Below are 21841 nucleotides of genomic sequence, written 5' to 3' on the forward strand. Positions count from 1 at the left end.
TGATTGTGAAGATTATTCAGTTAAGAGTCAGCAGCATAGTGTGCAAAAGTCATTAAAAGTTACAAACAACAAAGTAAAACCGCAGTATCGCTTCTTAATGTAGGGGAAGGTAGGTAAAGATGGACACGTTAAGGGAAATGGTAAAAATCTAAGGATATATAGGTGCAACGACCATGAAAATGTACATACATTATTTTACATTCATGTTTTATCAGAAAATGTGTTGAAACTTTAAAGTTTGCATCGATTTTTGCGTTTTTTTTGTGAATGAAAAACATGATATTTTCGTGCAGTTTTGAAATGTTCGGGTAAGTCGGACACCTGATATGGGAAAGATGGACACCATGAAGGCTAAGATGGACACCTATAGAAAACATTGAAAAATTAATTGTATTACAGTATTTTAACAAATTCTATCGCTTTCCACGTCCTGGTAAGTTTATAAACCAATTCTTGGTCAATTGCAACGACGATTCATTCAGCCGTGAATTTAAGAATTGTAAGCACCGCTTCTAATAGAACGTAGAATGCAGAATCTAAGGCATCTTTTTTAATATCGGGGACTAACAGTGGAGGTTGCACCAGCTTACAGAACAACAATTTAAAACTTCGCTTTAGGAAATTATTCCGCGGAAAGTCCGCGACCACATCACATTTCAGGGATTTGTTAATAGGTCCAGCCATTTCTGATTGTGATTATTGAACTTTTTAAAATCTGTAAACCCATTGAATCTCTCATCTATTCCTGAACGATTTGATATCAGTATTTTATCTTTTTTTATTAAAGTTGTCCAAGTCGTGACAAAATATTGGATTTCGTGAAGAACCTCATCGGCGCCGAGCGAGTCGCATATCATTACGCATGACTGCTATTTTGACCGGTGTTTCATTTCTCGCTTATTTATTACTTTTTCTAGTTGCGTAATAGTTTATATCTTCAAAATACCCTTATTTGAGGTGTTTGAAGAAATACATTCATCACCAATTGATACTTACTTACTTACTTATCCGGCACTACAACCGCTTTGCGGTCTTGGCCTGCCTCAGGAGTGTCCGAAACCGCTCACGGTCTCGCGCCTTCGTCTGCCAGTCCGTTATCCCGGCCTTAATGGCGGACGCCTCCACGCCATCTTGCCACCTCAATTTGGGCCTACCACGCCTCCTCTGTCCTTGTGGACGGCCTAAAAAGACTTTACGGGCTGGGTCGTCCGTTTCCATGCGTATAACATGGCCAGCCCACCGGAGCCTGGCGAGCTTTATACGCTGTACGACAGTGAGGTCGCCGTACATCTCGTATAGCTCGTCATTATAGCGGCTCCTCCATTGTCCTTCCACACATACGGGGCCAAGTATCCTTCTGAGCATCTTCCTCTCGAACGCGGCTAAGAGGGTTTCGTCAGATTTGGACAGTGTCCATGTCTCAGAGGCGTATGTGAGTACTGGTACTATATAGGTACTATATAGTCCCAGCTTCGTCCGTCGCGACAGGTTCTTTGAGGTAAACTGCTTTTTCAGGCTGTAGAATGACCGGTTGGCAGCCAGCATCCTTGCGCGCAACTCAGCTTCCATGCTGTTGTCGTTGCTGACCTTTGACCCAAGATAGGTGAATTGTGGGACGACTTCAAAAGTGCGTTCACCTATCTGTACGTCACACCTACGTAGATTCGGATTATTTATTGGTAGAAGAAGTAAAATAACCCAACAAATTTGGTGTCCATCTTTCCATATGACAAAGTGATCGCCTTTCCCGCTTTGATGTCACGATGTTTGAACCAGCAGAAAACAAGATTTTTCAATTCTTTCATTCTCGTTCTTTCGCCAGTTTTTTGCTTACCAATCATGACAAATCGTGTATGCAATAAAACTTCCGAAAATATAAACAATGCAAGCTAAAGAGCTTAAGACCCGCAGCAATCAAATTAGATCCACAAAGGTGAGCACGATTGAAAATTTCTTTTGTTAGGGAATTCAACCAATTTCGCATATATTACACGAAAAATGTTCTCAAATGTGTTGTTTTACCTTCAGTTTGGATTGTACATTGTTGAATTACACGAAAATTGCCTTTTTCATGCATTTATGAGAAGTGTCCATCTTACCCGCAGTGTCTGTCTTTACCTTTCAGGATATTCTGAAGATGGTACAAAAACCTTAACAGCTGAAAAATTATCGAGACTAACGTACAATCGTTCAGTAATATTATGAGGCTTTACGGACAAGTAATGCCAGGTCAGACAAATTGATAGCGCATTTCTTAAAAAAAGCTCATAGAAAATCGTTCTACTCTTAAAACGCAAAAGTGTGTAACCATTGTTCTCGTAAAATCAAAGATATTTTTTTTTGGAAAATATTCGTTTCTATTTTCAAGTTTATCCTCAAATTTGACCATATTTATTGGTACATTTCAACGATATGAAATGTCATACTAAAATATGTTCAGTTACTTTTTAATGAATAGGATCTTCCATCTTTCGAAACCGCACAAATATTTGCGGGCCTGATTGCCTATTGCGGCGGGACGTACTTTGCCGACCGCTGCCGATCGCTTTATTAGTAAAATTTTCACGCGATCATTTATATCGATGTTTCATTTCCGTCGACCCTTCCAAATCTGACCCAAACCATTCAACAGCTTGCCTTTCCACCATCACTTCGTCCAGTCCACAATTTTGACTGGGGTCCCAAAAGTGAGCCGGGGCACGAGTTCTTAGTTTTTGCGTGATAACACAGACACAGGCCAAATTAAAGAGCGCACACTATTGTAAGCTACTGGTTTCAACGGGTGGAAATAACCGACTGATTTTATTCTATAAATTAACTAAAGCCTACTAAACTACGTTCATGCTAACGAGGCTGCTATGATCACAACACATACATCGTCATCGGAATCGATTCTTGAATGAAACCTCAACAGATAAAAAGAGCGTTCTTGGTGTCACCCAATTTTTCTTGCTAATGGCTGGTATTATTGAATCCGTTCGTAGCGGCGGCGTACGTCCCGATACTCATTTTCCTAACGTAGCGGAATTTGGGGCAAGTGTGCCACCTTAAGCATTTCAAGTTATAATTCACTAAAACGTGTTTTTCAAAAGCCGATTCAAATCTCATAACCATTTTACATCTATTTCCTCACTTATAAATGAGTTTCGCTTGAAAAAAGTGAAAACAAAACAGTTTTTGAAGCGTTTTAAAAAGGGTCCAAAAAGACGTTGTTTTTTGGGCTATGGGGCAAGAGTGCCAGTTGTATGGGGCAAGACGGCCACCTGGTTAAAATAACCGTATTTCTTAGATAATTGGAAATTATTACGTTTGTACCACTAGTGTATGTATTCCTACATGTCTTGAGTCACCAATGAACCCCTTTTCATCACAAACTGTATCGCAATATGGGTTGTTGCTGGTCTGTTTTTCCGGAGTAGAAACCGCTCGTAAAAGCGCACCATCCCGCTGAACAACAATGTTTACATTTTTGACAGCTCTCACCTATGAAAGATGGTGGCACTCTTGCCCCAAATAGAGATGGCTCTTTTGCCCCAAAAGTTGTAACTTTTTTTAAATTGAATTTTTCAGTGACAAAAAGAAAGTTTTTTTCAACTAACTCCACAAAAAAATTCACGTTTTCTCAGCTATACGGTGGTGTAAATATTTTCTCGGTTGATAGTTCGCATGATTTTTGAGAGCTTATTTGGTTGGATAAAAAATTATAATATTCTGCTCAATTTTGAAACTCAACAAAAATCAGTTCAAAACAATGGGAAATTTCGATTGGTCTATATGAAATTGTCGGCTCAGTATACCTAGTCATTGGAAAACAACCAACTGTATACACAATTGATCATTAAACTAAAGTTTTTAAGGAAAAATGCTTGGTGGCACTCTTGCCCCGTATGGCACACTTGCCCCAAATTCCGTTACTAGATGGTTGCTACAGTTATTCACCGCGGCGTTGTAGGAGCGGGCTCAAGAAATGTGTTGCCATCCCTAGAATTTCATGTGAGCGCCGTACGTTCCCGCTACGAAAGGATTTAATAATACCAGCCAATTTCTCCGACTACGAACCGTTGTGTTGAGATCAGGGCTGCAAAATGTCACTGTCGATGTCATAAAAAAATCTGACTGAAACAAAATCCATATCAGCATCACGTACTCAATTGTGATAATCAGAGGTGATACTCAGAACGGTTGGTGTGACTAATACATGCTCATGACATGTTTGCTACCATCGCTTGGTCAGTCACTATTTCACGACTTTTTTTTGCTGTGATCAGTTTTGCAAAGTGCCACTGACATAGTCATGAAAAATTCCGGCTGAAAAAAAAACCATCTCAGCGTCACGAGCTCTACTGTAATGATCAGAGGGGAGCCTCGAACAGTTGGTGCGACCATCACATGCTTGGTGACATTGTGTGCTTGGTGCATGCGAGTGGTTCCAAGAAACAAAATGAGCATGTTTTCTCGCTCTGTTTGACCCGACAGATAATCAATACAGATAGAGGGAGAGCATGCTCATTTTGTTGCTAGAGCCCACGCGCCAAGTATATTCCAAGAATGTCGTGATTATCGCCAACAAAAGTGTCCAAGTGAGTGACCAAAATTTGGGTGTGATGTGATTCTCCAACTGTTTGAGTATCGTCACTGATCATCTCAGTTGTGTACGTGATCTGATTTGAGCTTCGTTTCAGTCATGAGTGTTGATGACTGAAACAGTGGCATTTGGCAGCACTGTTCACAGCGAGAAAAAAATTATGAAAAAATCACTTTTATTGACTATCAGCAATGAGCATCAAGCTACCAATCTCGGTGAAAATCTTGTGATACTCATGACATTTTGCAGCACTGGTTGAGATCGGTTTCGGAGCCTTTTAATGTCGTATGTGCATGTAGTTTGCGTAAGGCAGCTATTGTAACGGATTTTCGCTTACCCAACTAGAGCGTAGCGTTCAATGCATTCGTTTTTTTCTGGAAATGTCTGCACAGTTTCGGTGCTAGTGCACCAGCCATCCGAGCAAGCAAGGAATGTTGGTTTCTCGTTCTATCCAACGCTTTGGGCCATCGCTGATGAAATGATATTGTTTTGAGGTGTGCGCATGTATCGCAGCATGTTAAAACGGCAAATGTGTTCTGCTTCTGATAAATAAAATAAATATGCTTCTGATAGTAATAGTAAATCTGATAGTAAACATAGCCCCCGGGGGGACAATGTGTATATTAGGTTGACGACACCCAATGGAAGGGGCCCCTCAATCGACGGGATCATCCCAACGGAACAAAAGTAGAAAGCTTGGAGCAAAATAATCGTTTGTCTCCCTCTTTCCTTTATACCGCGCTTGCTTGCACTCATGCCCGAGCGCTCGAGTATATTCTCTCAGAACTGAGTATTCGCAGTTCAACCCGTGCATTGAGAATGTATGTGTTTATGTGCAGCGAAATTTGTCTCTGTATCTCATTCCCCCACCCCCAAAAAACCACATTCACTCTCCGCGCACTCTCACAATTTTGGCGCGCACGCTACATACAACACCCCAAGCGAGTCAACACGCTCGAAAGTAGCAAGGAAAGTAGAAATGAAGTAGCCTTCTACTTCCCGTTCTACTTTTGTTGCTTAAAATCAGAAGAATGTAGAACATCTGGGTTCCAGGAAAGAGCAAAAAAATGAGTTCTCTCGTGTACACCCCACACACACGCACGCGACGACTCACTCTCACGCGTACTCTTGTTCTACGCCCCTCCTCCTTCTCACTCGCCCCACAGATCTATTTTTAGAACATCATTCACTTCCATCGACGGCGGTCGATGTGACGATGTGTGTCGTCGCGTGTGTGTTGTCGATTTGGTCAGAAAAACTTTTTTCTTCAAGACCAAATCTCTGACTTGGAGCGTCGGCGTTCCGATTGAACCATCGCGACTTTGATCAGTGCGCGCGGTTAAAACGACCTTTTGTATTATGTTGTATGTAGCGTGCGCGCCAAAATTGTAAGAGTGCGCGGAGAGTGAATGTGGTTTTTGGGGGGGGGAATGAGATACAGAGACAAATTTCGCTACACATTAACACATACATTCTCACTGCACGGGTTGAACTGCGAATACTCAGTTCTGAGAGAATATAGTCGAGCGCTCGCGCATGAGTGCAAGCAAGCGCGGAATAGAGGATAGAGGGAGACAAACGATTATTTTGCTCCAAGTTTTCTACTTTTGTCCCGTTGGGACAATACAAAAGGTTGTTTTAACCGCGCGCACTGATCAAAGTCGCGATGGTTCAATCGGAACGCCGACGCTCCAAGTCAGAGATTTGGTCTGAAGAAAAAAGGTTTTTCTGACCAAATCGACAACACACACGCGACGACACACATCGTCACATCGCACAATGGGCAGTTTAGAACAAATTTCGGGATAAGATTATTTTTGCAGAAAATGTTAGTTTTTATCATTTGTAGTAAAGTGTTATGATAGTAAATAACATTTTATATGTAGTTCGCATCCATACCACCAGGTGGCGCTTCATAAAATAGTGTTTTAAGGGATCTTTGCTTTGTTTTTTTAATTGTGTGTGTTTTTTTCTTGTATTTGTTGTTTCTAATAGTATAAACCATTTTAAAATATACTGTAATGTTCCATAATATATGAACAAAACATTATAATTTTGAATAAGATAATATTTTCTGCTTTGTATAGGACAATTGTAGCAAATTCTCATCACTTTTACTCGCAGGTAGTAAACATATTAAAAATTTACTTACACAACTTAGGTGGATGCTATTACAAGCTTCTGACGTCTAGTTCACATTTTTAAAGACATGAATAAATGCATTTAAATAATTAGATAGAGCAAGTACATTGAAATAAAGTAGTTCTCAAATTCGTAATGAAAAGCAGCCCATATTGTTTGTCTTTGAATATTCTTCCAATACTTTTTCAAGTCCTGTACTGCCTTCAGAAGGGGTAATAAAACTAAAAATCCGATGTTCTTGGTTTTACAACTGTCCCAAAAAATTAAAATTCAACGATAGCTACAAACAAAGTATTTACTTCATTTGTAAAGTTAAACTCTGTCTTTGTTTTAGTGCGTGTAGCTACTGATATTGAACTGGTTAACGAATCAGAGGAATACAGCTCATTATATAAAATGTCCTTCTGGATGCATTTTCTTTCTTGCAAAATATTCTTTGTAGTATACTCCCCTCTATCCTTATATTTAGATTGTCATGACTTTTGGGAGTTTCTTCTCCCAAAACGCCAATAGATGCTGGTGCATTCATAACATTTTCCTGTTATGCGTATAATTTTAGAATTATTTTCCTTACATCCGTCTATAATCTGGAGCAGGACCAAAAGGTATTTGGTTCTGATTTGCTTCATTATATTTAATAATAAAGTTAGGTTAGAATAGAAATTTACATATTAGATAAGTACATGAGCTGAAACTAAGATACACAGCTTCGTAATGGAAATTAAAGGTATTCAAAAGCACGTAGAATATATTTTTGTAGAATACACTAAATACGCTACCATAGGCACCTATGGAGCCGCCTAGTTACGCATGTGTCTGTTTTTAGAAAAAGTTGATGTGAAATATAATTAACTTCAATAAAATTCGCGTTCGCAAACTTTCGCAGAATATTTCTTCACAGATTGATAGTATAAATATTACACTATTATGTGATATATATGAGACAACGCCACTCTACGCCACTTCCATAATGGCATCAAGTCTAATATTAAAATGATGAAAATTTTCGGGAAGTTTTTTCAGTTATTATCGTATATTTTTGCATAAAATTAACTTAACTCAAATCTTAAATGTATTTATAAAGCTTACTAAATATCCTTTTTAAAATGTCTAAACTTATCAAAATCGATTCATATTTGTGTTCGTATATTTTTGCATAAAATTAACTTAACTCAAATCTTAAATGTATTTATAAAGCTTACTAAATATCCTTTTTAAAATGTCTAAACTTATCAAAATCGGTTCATATTTGAAAAAGTTACAAAGGTTCAAAGTTTTCCGCTCGATAGTAGCAAGGAAAGTAGAAATGAAGTAGCCTTCTACTTCCCGTTCTACTTTTGTTGCTTAAAATCAGAAGAATGTAGAAACATGTGGGTTCCAGGAAAGAGCAAAAAAATAAGTTCTCGCGTGTACACCACACACACGCACGCGACGACTCACTCTCACGCTTACGTTCTTGTTCTACGCCCCTCCCCCTTCCCTTCTCACTCACCCCACAGATCTATTTTTAGAACATCACTCACTTCCATCGACAGCGGTCGATGTGACGATGTGTGTCGTCGCGTGTGTGTTGTCGATTTGGTCAGAAAAACTTTTTTCTTCAGACCAAATCTCTGAGTTAGAGCGTCGGCGTTCCGATTGAACCATCGCGACTTTGATCAGTGCGCGCGGTTAAAACAACCTTTTGTATTGTGTTGTATGTAGCGTGCGCGCCAAAATTGTGAGAGTGCGCGGAGAGTGAATGTGGTTTTTTGGGGGGTGGGGGAATGAGATACAGAGACAAATTTCGCTGCACATAAACACATACATTCTCAATGCACGGGTTGAACTGCGAATACTCAGTTCTGAGAGAATATACTCGAGCGCTCGGGCATGAGTGCAAGCAAGCGCGGTATAGAGGATAGAGGGAGACAAACGATTATTTTGCTCCAAGCTTTCTACTTTTGTCCCGTTGGGCTGTAACGGGTTTTGGTCTTGTTGAATTCGAAAAAAATGGAACAGTCGATAAATAAAACCATATAAAAATGAACAAGGCCCATAGGTCCCTTAGACGAAGTCGAACATCCACATTGACGGGGCCCCTGGCGGTCGCTCAGTCCGCCCACCGTTTAACGCGCCACTCAATATAGGGCGCCACAATTTCGCGCCTCCGAAATTCTGGTTCTTGTTCAACCAAACATTTAATGCTTTTAGATACATTTTATGAATTTGCAAAAACCAGACTGTCTGTATAGAAAACTAATTAATGATTTTCCTTTTTTGCAAGCTTTCCTCCAAACAGGAAAAAAAGGTTTTGATCCGACTTGTATCGGGGCACCCCATGCTCTGGAAGTCCACTGACAAATTCTATAATAATAGAAGTCAGACTGCCAGAGCATGGGGGGAAATAGCCAGGCATCTGGGGACCACCGTGGCCAGATGCCAGAAGGTATGGCACCAGCTCCGGTACAAGTACCGCGAGATCAGGATACGTGAGCTGGAAGCGGTAAATAAAACAGGATGTAAGTAAGAATTTTCTAGACGCGCTGCAAATATATGTAATAAAACACATTAAATCGTGCTTATTTTATTGATTATAATTTCAGATCCCCCTACGCCTCCTACGTGGCATTGTTATAGAGCTATGAGTTTTCTGCGGGAATGTGTAGATGAGTCGCTGAGAGTGAATGGGTTGGTATGAAGATAAAACAGTTTGATTTCTGAAAAAAACGCAAATAAGTCATTATTTCCTTTTTACTTTTTTATAGATAGAACGCCCTGAAGCACATGAGATGGGGTCTCCAATAGCCTCTTCTACACGGTGGTCCGCTGCGGAATAGCAGAGCGCCGCAGCGGAGAGAAGAGTGCAGTTGGAGGCGCCCATTGCAGGAACGTGTCTGCAGGGCAAGGGTAAGGAATGCATTAAGCCATTATATAAATATAACTTAATAATTTTTTATTCTCTTATCATATTTCATTACCTAAAGTGAATCAATATTTACCAAATTTGCATGAAAGAACTTTTCGGATGTTGGCTTAAAGCCTGCTTTTAAAGTTTGTTGATAAGTTAACAAACAAAAAAGTTATTTAGAACTTTTTTGTTTCTTAACTTTTCACCAAAATTTAAAAACATTATTGAAGTTAAAATTCTAATAGTGCTTTCCTGAAAGTTTGGTAAAGATTGATTCACTTTAAGTAATGAAATATGAAAAGTGAATAATAAATTGATACGTGATTCTACTGATTTGTCCGACACTGTATATATATATATATATACTTTTTTGTATATATTTATATATATATATATATATATATATATATATATATATATATATATATATATATATATATATATATATATATATATATATATAACAATTTGAGCATACATCATTCAATCAGATTTTAGAGGTTTTCCAAATTAGATGAACAAAAATGTACTGGAAATCAAGGGACTGTGCAAAATGTTCAAATAAGAGAGGTTTTACAAATTCGATTCGGTTTTACAATTCGAGGGTTCACTGTATATATATATATATATATATATATATATATATATATATATATATTATATATATATATATATATATATATATATATATATATATATATATATATATATATATATATATATATATATATATATATATATATATTTAAATATATATATATATATATATATATATATATATATATATATATATATATATATATATTATATATATATATATATATATATATATATATCTCTCTCTATATCTCTATATCTCTATATCTCTATATCAATAGTGTAGTATCAATAGTGGTACTATTTGTAGGGGTTTACATGTGCTTTAAAAGATTTACAGTAACAGGAAGGTAAATTTATGAAAATTTAAACACATAGGAATTGTCACAGTGAACTTAACTGTTTGAACTGTTTAAATTATCTTTTTTGGTAAAAATACGAAAAAAAAAATCATTGGTTGTTTTCAGTACACTCATGTACACAAAGGTTATACGTGTAAAAAAATATTCAACCGCATGTCCTCGGCGCGGAACAGTGTGTTCGAGAAATATGCCTCAGATTCAGCATTGCATCCGATGAATTCAGGTATTATCAACGTTTTCAGGCATCATACCGCAGTCTTGGCTTTGGCTAAGACAGATTCGGGAAGGGGTCCCGCGGTCTGGAGATTAAGTGTGAAACCCTGTAATGATGCTCTGAAGATTACTGGATTACAACAACACATTTCCCTAGCAATATCTGATATATAGGAAACATTTATTGAATCCGTTCAGTCGGCAAGCAAGGAGCAGTGTACCAATCGAACCAAATACGGTATCATACTTGAAGTAAGGAACTTATCACAGTGCCCTTGAATACATCATTTTGTTTCATTCAACAGACCTCCGATTTGTGGTGATTTCCGAAATATTATTTTTATTAATAACAGCTTTTTATTTTGTCCAATCGAATAGTTGCATCCATCCTTGCCAAGATCAATTACAAGACTGACGATTTTCCTCCTCTCGCTATCTCACTCTCTCTGCGATTAGCCTGATTTTTATTTTGAATGCCCCGATACTTTTCGTTAATCGCTATTCTATAGTAACTGTTTTCATGTTTCTACTTAATAAACTTACATTTGTATGTTCCTATTATCTATTATCTGATTATCTGATCATCATTAAATGATTGTTACTTGCATTATTCGAATCTATGATATATATTTATTTTCCTTCCTACTCTCGATCCTTACACGATTGTCCTCAAATATCGTATAAAATTGTGAAAACTTGTGATAGACTTAGAAAAAAGTGTATGGAACAACCATTAAAGCACCCAGTTTGTTATGAATCCAACTGTCAAACCAGGTTTTCTTCCTATTATCGTTTTTAGACGTCAAATTGCACTGGATAAGCCCACCTGATATATCAACTCACTTTGGATCATAGCAAGACATCAATGGGCACATGCGTAAGATGGAATAAAACGAAGAGTTGCAAAAATAATAAGCTAAAAATAAATCGAACGAAGATCACGACAGGGGGGACCACGGTCCATTATAGGCTTGAACCCACATGACGGGTTGCTGAACCATGATGTATGAATTAAATGAATTAAATGAATCATGTTATTGAGTCGTTCGAGTTGACGACTGTACCACGAGACCGCCCCATGGATGGCCATGGTATACGCATCGAAACGAACGAACATAATGCCCGTAATGTTTTTTTAGGCCGTTCATAACGACAGAGGAGGCGTGGTAGAGCCAAATTGAGGTGGCTACTGTACGCTGTAAAGTCCGATTTTGGCAGAGTACATCCGCTACCTCCTACTCAATGGTGTAGTAAAACTTGCTGATAATTTAGTTTTATTTAAATGTTGAGACTGAGCTCACTCGTTTGCACTAGACTTTACACTCCCTTAACTATGGCTAAGGTCGGCGGACTGTTTTCAGCGTAGCTTGCGCAGCGAAGCAAAACACTTCCTTCTTCGGCGTGACGGCTGTGCTGTACAGCTTCATCGTCACTTGCCAGGTGTACCCGTCCAGTGGAAAGCTGGTAAAAAAGCTCAAATCAAACGCGGAATCCTTAAACACGTACGTTGCCTGTCGAGAGTAAGAAGTAGCAGAAGAAAAAGAAGTAAATTAATAAAACGGTGCTAATGGGGCTAACAATGAACAGATTCAGCTATTCACCGGTTGCAGGGGGCACTTCACTGTCGGCTCGATGCTGCGCACAAACGGTGACCAGAACGAGTTGGTATCGGCCAAAAAGGAGCAAATTTTCGGCACCTGCACCGCATTGTACCGTTGGCAGTTTTGCAAATCGAGCGTGCAGCGATACGCCACTAGTGTGAGCTGTTTTGAAATTGGAAGTGGAAACCGTTGGAAAAAAAAGACACGACAATTGCGCATATTCTTATTGTATTCCAATAAGTGGCATACCTCCAGCGGCGGTCGAATCTGTTGTACGACGGAAAAGTTCCCGTAAAAGCGCACCACATTGTTGCTGGACGTGAAGTTTGCCGGAATGATGAACTTTATCAAAAATGATTCGGTTTTATTCGTTTGGCATGTTTTCGCTTTATCAATCACTAGCTCTTTATTTCGCTGCAAAACCGAAGAGAATTTAAATTACGAAGCAACTTAACGGAACACGTCCAACGCTAATGCTCACCCTTCCCAGTGCGTTGGTGGCGGGAACGAAAACAAATGCAGCAATGGCGAAAAGGTAGCACCAAACAGTGGAAGGCATGTCGTGGGTGCTAAAGTTTGGCTAAAACTAACCCAAACGGTAGTGAATCTTTGCTAGTTATTTGTTTCAATTCATCGGAATCCGCGAAGCGTAGAGATAGGTGATATGATCTATCAGTTGGATGTGTAGAAATGCTGTTAATTAAATTTTACGCATCATTACCATTTGAATACGGTGCGACAAAAGATGGACAAAAGATATGAAAATGAAAAATAATTAAAAATTAATTATAACAATTTGTGTTACTCCAAACTTAGCTTCAGTTTGCCTTTCGAGAGAAAATTTCATAAAAAAATTGATTTTTAAGCCTCTATCATTTAATTAATTCCCATTTCCTGCACAAACGATAGGAAAGGCATACGCAATTAAACAATTTGCTATATATCATCCCTTTTTATTGCCTTCCCAGTTCAGTAACACCAAACGAAATGTTGCGCCACGCACCGCCCCACCATTTTTACGACGCGGCTTCCGTCGACGAGGGAGGATGCTCCAGTACCGTGTCTATAATGCCCAGCGTTTGGGCCTCCTCGGGCTCAAGAACGTATCGCGCTCCATCTTCGAGTACAGCACGTCCAGCGACGTCTTCGTGTGCTTGCCATAAATCTCCGTTAGCTGCTTCTTCAGCTTCAGTATCTCTTCCGCCTGTATCTGAATGTCGGTCGCCTGTCCCTGGGCACCGCCGGACGGCTGGTGGATCATGATGCGTGCGTTCGGCAGCGAGTGGCGCATTCCCGGCGCACCCGCCGCAAGCAGCAGCGAGCCCATCGAGCACGCCTGCCCCACGCACCACGTAGCAACCGGGGGCTTCACGTACTGCATCGTATCGTAGATGGCCAGCCCGGCCGTGACACTTCCGCCCGGTGAGTTGATGTACATGTGGATCGGTTTCGTGCCATTTTCCGACTGTAGGAACAGCAGCTGGGCCACGATCAGCGAGCTCAGATCGTCATGGATTGGGCCCATCAGGCAGATGATTCGTTCCTTCAGCAACCGGGAAAATATGTCGTACGCCCGCTCTCCCCGACCCGTTTGCTCCACCACGATCGGGACCAGGTTCAGGAATGATTTGTTGGTCGCATGCAGTTTGCGCTAGAAACAAAAACAAAGCAACACGGGTCAGCGTGCAGAAAAGCATACGGGACGCTCTCCAGCTACTTACCACGGAAGCTAAATGCGGTAAAAATGTCTTTATTCTATTCATTGTGGATGCGATTAGGATGATAAACACTGGCGGCAGACACGAATGCAAGATGTAACAACATTTCGTAATCATGTCCAATCCACCAGCAGCAGCCGGCTGACACAGAGTGACCAGATTTATCTGTATTCCTAACGATTTTTTATTTTTTCTAGCGAAAACACAGATTTTTTTAAATACTGGTCAGATGTCATCAAATCATTTCCCTGTTCAATTTATAAGGCGCGGCCAAAGTGAGTGTATATATCAGGTGGACTTATGGTTTTCTTCCTCACTAATCTTACGACACTAGTGGTGAGAGCTCGGAATCGGACCTAATCGATTTCGATTCCGTGTTCGAAATCAAGTCCGGTGCCAATTCCGATGCTGGAATCGATTCCGATTCCGCAGTCGATTCCGGAGCCGATTCCGCAGTTGGTTCCGGAACCGATTCCGGAATTGAATCCGGAGCTGATTCCGGGATCGGCTCCGGAATCGATTCACGGATCGGCTCCGGAATCGATTCCAGGATCGGAATCGGCTCCGGAAACAGAATCGTTTCCGAAACCGACCTGGGAATCGCAATTTGCTTCGGTAACGGAATCAGTCTTGACTCCAGAAATGGAGTTAGCTCCGGAATGAGATTTAGTTTTTGAATTGAATGAGAATTAGTTTTGAATGTCGGAGCCGATTTTGATTCCGGAGCCAATTCCGAAACCAATTCCGATTCCGGAGCTAATTCTGATTCCGGAGCCGGTTTCGATTCCGGAGCTAATTCCAATTCCGGAGCCGATTCTGAAACCAATTCTGGAACCAATTCTGGAGCCGATTCCGGAATCGATTCCGGAAACTGATTCCGGACCTACTATCCGGAATAGATTCCAGAAAACTTCGGAGCTAACCGGAATCGATTCCGACGAAATCTTCATTTTTCCCATCACTAATTGACACATGATTTTCTCGTTCCTGGCAATTCTCGTTCCTTAACAAAATCTAGTCAACCTTGAAGATAAAACCCAAGCGTCACAGATTAAGCACAAATGACATGAAAATCAAACATCCATAGAAATAAAACGAAAGCTCCATAGCTTCATTGGTTTGCTCAATAGATGGCGTATTATCACCGACATAACGACGTGACACTTGCGTTACAAAACTGTCCCACACGAAAGTACTGTCATTTGCAATGAAGGCGATCACTTATGTCAAAATGAGCTATGTTCGCGACTGCTTAGATGGAAACAACATCTCCGAGTACAAATGGCGGAGGATGTGTTAGGTTAGATTTTATGAAAAAAATTGGAAAAAAAACTCAGAAAAGTAATTTGATGGGTTTCCAAAGCAATACAAATGATTTGAGAAGTTTGTATCCACATCTATTCTTGTTCTTCATTGGAAGTTGGGCAGAAAAACAAAACGGGGTTTTAGCAGTTTCTCCTCTGTGTCAGTGTAGTAAGCGAATCATTATAGAGATGGCGCTAGTGTTTAAGGTATTTTCATTTGAAATAAGGAGACAACTTTTGAAGCTCATTTTGTTCGAAGTGTCACGTTGGTTTGTCGGTTGTATTATAACTCATCATTATATTGCTGTCCTTTTCTTGCAATGTGTTTCGAAAAGCTTCATCTAATCGTGACCTTTATAGCCTTCTAACTTTCCTAGCAAAAATCTATATGAATCGTCGTGTACATGGGTATCACAACACCATCGACCATTATTCAAATCTCTTTTGCTTCTGTACAAATTCTTCACATTGGAGTTTAGTATTTAAACAATCACATCGCCGTTCTAGTTCTAGCGATGCATAACTACAATTCGAAACCAGTACAAATGACAGTACAGAAGGAAGTAGAAAGCTCTCAAAGCCGGAAAGCTCTCCACAGGTTGGGTATCCCACCAACAGATGGCGCCACCAGCTTTTTTTTTTTGCTATTTTTAGAATACATCAGTCGTTCACCGTCTGCTAAACGAAGTCATTCTATATTCCGTTCAGGTAAAGAGCTTGAGTCGTTTTGTGGATTTAAGGCGCTTGGGTTCAGAAAGGCCTTCGAATGATCATTTATGCGGCCGCTGAACCAAATCTAATCCATCTCCTTGAAATAGATGAAGGATTCATTTTCCCTTAATATGGAACATTCGTTTTGCAGATAAGTCCCCCCGCCCTTTTCCCTCGCTCAACACTTCTTTTTAACTGAGAATCAAATTTTAAAACCAACCGAAAGTTATCGATACTTTTTTGGTGCTCTTACGGAAAACCGCCAAAATAATCTGGTCACACTGCCGCACCGGGTCGATGAACGTCAAACGCAGCAGTCAAACGGGACAGCAAGACAGTACCTAGCGCTCGTATAGCTGCAGTCACTCTGCGACCCACCATCGGAAGCAGCGGGGCAGCGCGTGTTTTTCTTTTCTTCGTCGCAAGTTTATTACAAGCAACACTATATTGCGCTTTGTGCAGTGCAGAAGTTACAGCGTACCTGGAACATAAGTTACCCCCCCCCCTTTTCAATCGATGGTGTTTGCTTAGTGTAAAGTGTGCGCAATGATTGAATGTGAGCAGCCGAACATCACCGACACCGTGGTAATGAGACGAGCACTTCCGCAGGCGATACTACATTCCATTTGACGGCGAACATCCCCCCCCCCACCTTACATACTGCCAATCGGTCTAATTATGGTCATGTTTTGGGCCGTGTTCGCGTTTCCTCTTTGCAGGTGATAGATCATGAAGAGTTTCTCGATCGCATCAAGAAAACGCTCTACTACGGCTCGTCCAAGGTACGGTGCACCAAGATTAGCCGCCCGCTGGCCGACTACGCGGCGGACGTGTTTTCCGAAACCCACCGCGGCCATTCCCTCAGTCGACTGAACTTTGCGACTGTGGGCAACCTGTCCGTGACGCCATGCTCGCTCATCCTGGCGATGATCTATCTCGATCGGTTGAACGCCACCGATCCGACCTTTGTACGTCGCGTAACGCCGTCGGAATTATTTATAGTGTCGATGGTAAGTAGCGCTAAGTAGAATTGGTAGTTTTGCTGCCGGTGACCTGATAAAGCGAGCGCGCTTCGCTCTGGTTGCAATCGAATGGCACGCAGCTTCTCGAACAGGGGGGGTAGAAGAGGCGTGCATTTCACGGCTCACTAAGCACGCACAAGAAAGCTTGCTAATTTTCTCTCCAGCAGCAGCAGCAGCAGCAGCCTGCTCGCTCGCTTTTCCTTTCGCACAGCTACAACTTTCTCGTTCGATGTGCTTTACTCATGCTTTGGCGTCATCGCTCTTTTGTTCCCCTTCTTTTTACAGATGGTCTCCACTAAATTTTACTGCGGTTACGACGAAGACATCTATCTAAGTGCCTGGGCAGAGTATGGAAACATGACGCCGGATCAGATGAAAGCGTTGGAATTGGAATTCTTGGACGCAATGGTAAATCATTTGTTTTTTTGTCAATTCGTACCACACACCCACCTCCAGCTGCTTACTTATACATCTTCGGTTTTGGTCCGTAGAATTGGAATGCCTACGTTTCCAAGCACGATTTCTTCGAGAAGCTGAAAGCGGTCGAAAAGGTGCTGGCAAAACGGCAGGGCCTCACACGCGGCTGGCTGACGTACACCGAGCTTATCAACTTTCTACCCTCATTTGCGATGGCGAAGCAGCTGATCCACTACAGCACCGTGCTCGCGCTGAGCTACACCGCCAGCGTGATGACCATTGCCGGAGCCTTCCTGTTAGCTAGCAATCTTCATCTCCCGGGCAACCTACTGTACCGCGGTTCATCGACCAGTCTCGAGGGCAGCAGCAGCACCCCGCTGTCGTCACCACAGCCAACGGGGGTCGACAGTCGGCTCGATAATGCGACGGTCGATGACACAAACACACTCGAAGACTGCATCTCGAATGGCACGCTTGCTGCATCGCAGATAAAACGGCACTGAAAGACTGCGAGGTTGCTTTTGCTGCCGGACATGAGCAGCAGCACCATCACCAACATCACCACCGTCACCACCATCACCACCAACAACAGCAGCTGCACAATCCTAGTTGGCATAGTAGTACAAACGAACGTCACGAAGCGACCGTTTTCTCACTACCCTACCGCTATCGCAACATACGCTTCATTTTCGATCCTGCCGGTGGTAACAATTTCGTGCAGCAGATTGATTTCCTTCGCTCCGAGCAGGAAGGGAACGAGTCGGACCGGGCACCGAGCGACGGCGGATCGAACCACGATCGCTCGCTGGAACTTCGTCACGCTGGATCTCTAAATTGTTCGTACGATTGCTTCATTCCACTGATGGGCGGCAGTGGGCGATGGTGTGCGGAGGGCAGCGCTGAGCAGCAGCACGGCAACTACGATGGTATCTACAAACATTACAAGAAAACGTACGACATGTTCAGTTCGCTGCTGAAGTTTCTCTAACGTCCCCGCCCCCGGCGTCAAACACTGACCGCAGTAGGATAGACTAACACAACATGGCATGCGTAACTGGTATTCGTTTCGTTTAAAGGAACTTAAAATCATGAAATCATTCAATTGTGACTATTGGAGCCCCGCAGCAAGCAATTTCAAACCCCCAAAACCCCCAACAAAAAAGTGTACCTTTTTCATGCGTTCCATTCCTCGAGTTTTACAGCTAACATTGTTTCAAAAGCAGGACTAATGATATATTTTATATACATTGAATATGTGTACTGTAAATTGTGACATTTATCCATTTGTTTTAATTTAAAAATTCGTTTAATGCTTTTGCAATAAATTTTATTATTGGACCACAATACATACAGAAAGGCGCGCGTGTGTGTGTGTGTGTGTGAAATATACATCAGAAAGGTCCGAAAAAAAAGAACGAAAATCGGAAGAGGTTACAGGGCTACGCAAATAATTTTCAACGATCCCCTGTACTGTAAAGAGTAAGCCGAGAACAATGATATTGAAACTCAATTAAAATGAATTACTTGTGACAAGCCCTTAAGCGACCTAAAACCAAAACTAAACCCATACTGGTCCTGACACCAATACATTACCTTTTCTGGTTCGAGAACTGCACATGACCTAATGCCTTCAGGACTGGCACCTATGAACCGATGCAAGTCCAGGGCTCGACACTGAGTCCCAAACCGAACCCAGGAAGCGATACTGATCATACCGGTCCTCGAACTGTTCATGTACCCATACCTGCCCAGGAACCTATCATGAACACTTACTGGTCGTGGAGCCTATCATGACTCCATACCGGTCCTGGAACCTAATATGAACTTATTTTATCTTTTTTTTTTGCATAACAACAGCTGTCTGTCAAGGCCTACCTGTACCCACTAGTGAAGTGGGCTTCATAGTCTATCCGGCAGTGATGGGTAAAGTTGGCAAAAAACCGGAGTCGACTCCGATCCGACTCCAATAAATTCGGAATCGACTCGGGAACGTAGGTTCGCCCTGCAATATTCGGAGTCGTCCGGAGTCGGTCTTCGAAACAAATGCACAAATGCGAGGTGCACGCGCAAAGGGAAAGACACAACGAAACGAAATGCCTGATCACAAGTACATTAAACCAAGTCCGATCGACTCTAGACGATGCCGAATGACTCCGATTCTTATCGACTTCGAACGATTTCGGCCGACTCCGACGACTCTGAACGACTCGGGGCGGCACTAGTGGTTCCATTTTGCCCGAGTCGGATCCGGAGTTGTGGGTGCGCTCCAGAAAGCATACTACTACTATTCGGGGCTTGAACTAGGCTTGGGCCATTCGGTTCATTTCCATGAACGTGAACGAACTAGTTCTTTCATTTACATGGACTGAACGTGAATCGCGATTCATTCGTCCATTTCAGTGTATGATAATATGTTAAATGGTTTCATTTCGCAAGAAGAATCACTTTATTAGATCTTGATTTTTTTTTGGCAGACCAGGCCTATCTTAATTTCGACGAGTAGGACAAATAGATTTGTGAATGATCTGGTCTTACGGTTAACGTTCATATTTCAATTGGATGAGATGAACGACCTGGCGTACTAAAACTTTTCGACGGGTAGGACGTTCCTTTCATGACCAGCTCAGTACATTTTTGTTTTATAAAGAATCGATGAACGAAGATTAGAGGAACGTAGGTCGTTTGTTCTTTAGGATAAATTGAATGAAACGACGACTGTACCACCAGACCGCGCCATTTTCAACTTATACCGGTCCTGAAACCGATACTGAATGCATACCGGACTTGGAAACTGACACTGAACCCACACCGGCCCTCAAAACTACTCATGAATCCGTATCAGTCCTGGAACTGAAAGTAAACCCATAACGGACCTGGAACTGATGGTGAACTTGGAATCGATCATGAACCCATACTGACCCAGGTATAGCTCCCAACATCAGTTATTTCCAAGACTGGTATCTGGAACTGTTCCGGATTCGGATTCGGAATGATATTTGGACCGGGTTCGGGTATGTATCCGATACAATTCGTACGAAATTTAGTAGAAGAATTTGTATAGCGAGAATCGTCAAAAAAAAACAACAACAACAACAATTGTCCATAAAAACCAATATCACAGAAACGACAGAATCGCCAAATCGTAAGGTTGAATATGATAATGAAGTTACTGTTTATTTTGGTACACATTTCGGTTTTCAATATTTGCTGTTTTCTCTATTGCTGTTCGGCGATTGTTGTATTGTTTTATCGCATTTGTCGTGTTCGTGTACGCGTATGCAATCGAGTGTCGAGGACACCAGAGAGCGATACAGAGAGATATAGAGACAGTGTGTGTGTGTGTGTATTTTGAATACTTTAATATCCTACTATATATCTATATATTATCCGGTGTGCGTGTATGCCGAGACTGTGTTGTAATCTCATTGTTGTTTTGATTTGAGCATCGGTTTGACCATCGTTCCCCCTCGCTGAACTCTACTAACTGGAAGATCTAGCCGAAAGCATTACATATTTCACAAGCAATCGCTCTCTTGGAGATGGAAATACGGTATTAGAACGGGATTATTTTCTAGACTATACTTGTTTTCATTCAACTCACTAGGCTCCGCGATTCCGGTTCCTGGCGCAGTTTACAGCATAATTCAAAATTGTCAATTTGTTTTGCTTGCTATAATAGCTAGAATACAGAGTGTTCTGTCTGTCTATCTGTCTGTGTCTGTGTGTTTACTGTTACGTTATGTATGCTGCAAATGCATTGTGCATCATGGTGTGGTTTATTAGGTTAAGTCCTCCTGATTTGTTTGGGGCAGGATCTAACCCTTCATACGCTATATATAAGTTAATCGACAGTACGTAGTAGTAGGTTGAAAGACGACGTAGGGACAACAGTATCCAGGTGGCGCTGTGCGGCTAGAAAATTGACCCATTATGCTTAGGTACTGTGCAGGTGGCTGCACTTGCCCAACCCCCTTCTTTTAGTAGTTAGTGAGTTAGTGGTAGCTGCCCATTTTTTTTGTCTGCTTGCTTGCTTGCTTGCCGACGAAAGGCCAGCCAGAAGGAGGAAGGATGATAGAAAAATAGTTTCATTTTCTTAAGCAATTCAACGATATACTATAGCTTTAGTTTTTTTTGTTATTCTTCCTCTTCTTCTTCTTCTTCGAATAATTAGTAGATAGGTAAAGGTGTAAGGCCGAGGTGTAGGTTTTGGGGTAGTAGAAATATCATGTTTAGAATATTATTGTGCTTAACATGGAGGGATTTACATGGAGCATTCGGG

The 21841-nt window shown here is 41.3% G+C and overlaps 4 protein-coding genes across 6 annotated transcripts in view; 2 read left to right on the top strand and 2 right to left on the bottom strand.

Annotated features, from left to right (window-relative positions):
- The window catches only part of LOC121595435, a 107676-nt gene extending 98066 nt beyond the window's left edge, over window positions 1-9610 (top strand). Inside the window, exons 7-9 of one of the 3 annotated variants that reach the window (XM_041919429.1) lie at window positions 8994-9228; window positions 9313-9401; window positions 9475-9610. In XM_041919429.1, coding sequence (XP_041775363.1) covers window positions 8994-9228; window positions 9313-9401; window positions 9475-9546 — 396 coding nt within the window. In that variant the 3' untranslated portion in view covers window positions 9547-9610. The remainder of the gene's footprint in view (window positions 1-8993; window positions 9229-9312; window positions 9402-9474) is intronic. The other 2 variants (XM_041919430.1, XM_041919431.1) reach the window with 2 other exon arrangements.
- A 2388-nt stretch (window positions 9611-11998) lies between these two features.
- On the bottom strand, window positions 11999-13213 carry LOC121595436. The gene is made up of 4 exons (XM_041919433.1): window positions 12872-13213; window positions 12640-12804; window positions 12391-12552; window positions 11999-12300 (listed from the first exon to the last, which is right to left on the bottom strand). The coding sequence occupies exons 1-4, from the start codon at window positions 12947-12949 to the stop codon at window positions 12127-12129; spliced, it is 579 nt and encodes a 192-aa protein (XP_041775367.1). The 5' UTR covers window positions 12950-13213; the 3' UTR covers window positions 11999-12126.
- A 106-nt stretch (window positions 13214-13319) lies between these two features.
- On the bottom strand, window positions 13320-14230 carry LOC121595431 (ATP-dependent Clp protease proteolytic subunit-like). The gene is given in 3 exon segments (XM_041919424.1): window positions 13320-13480; window positions 13483-14041; window positions 14112-14230. Coding segments are annotated over 3 exon segments (747 nt in total). The 5' UTR covers window positions 14226-14230; the 3' UTR covers window positions 13320-13406.
- A 2233-nt stretch (window positions 14231-16463) lies between these two features.
- On the top strand, window positions 16464-18908 carry LOC121595440 (protein CNPPD1-like). The gene is given in 5 exon segments (XM_041919436.1): window positions 16464-16708; window positions 16843-17133; window positions 17431-17553; window positions 17637-18062; window positions 18065-18908. Coding segments are annotated over 5 exon segments (1365 nt in total). The 5' UTR covers window positions 16464-16669; the 3' UTR covers window positions 18551-18908.
- Window positions 18909-21841: the final 2933 nt, after the last annotated feature.

The sequence above is a fragment of the Anopheles merus genome, chromosome 3R (assembly GCF_017562075.2).
Source record: "Anopheles merus strain MAF chromosome 3R, AmerM5.1, whole genome shotgun sequence".
Classification (NCBI taxonomy): domain Eukaryota; kingdom Metazoa; phylum Arthropoda; class Insecta; order Diptera; family Culicidae; genus Anopheles; species Anopheles merus.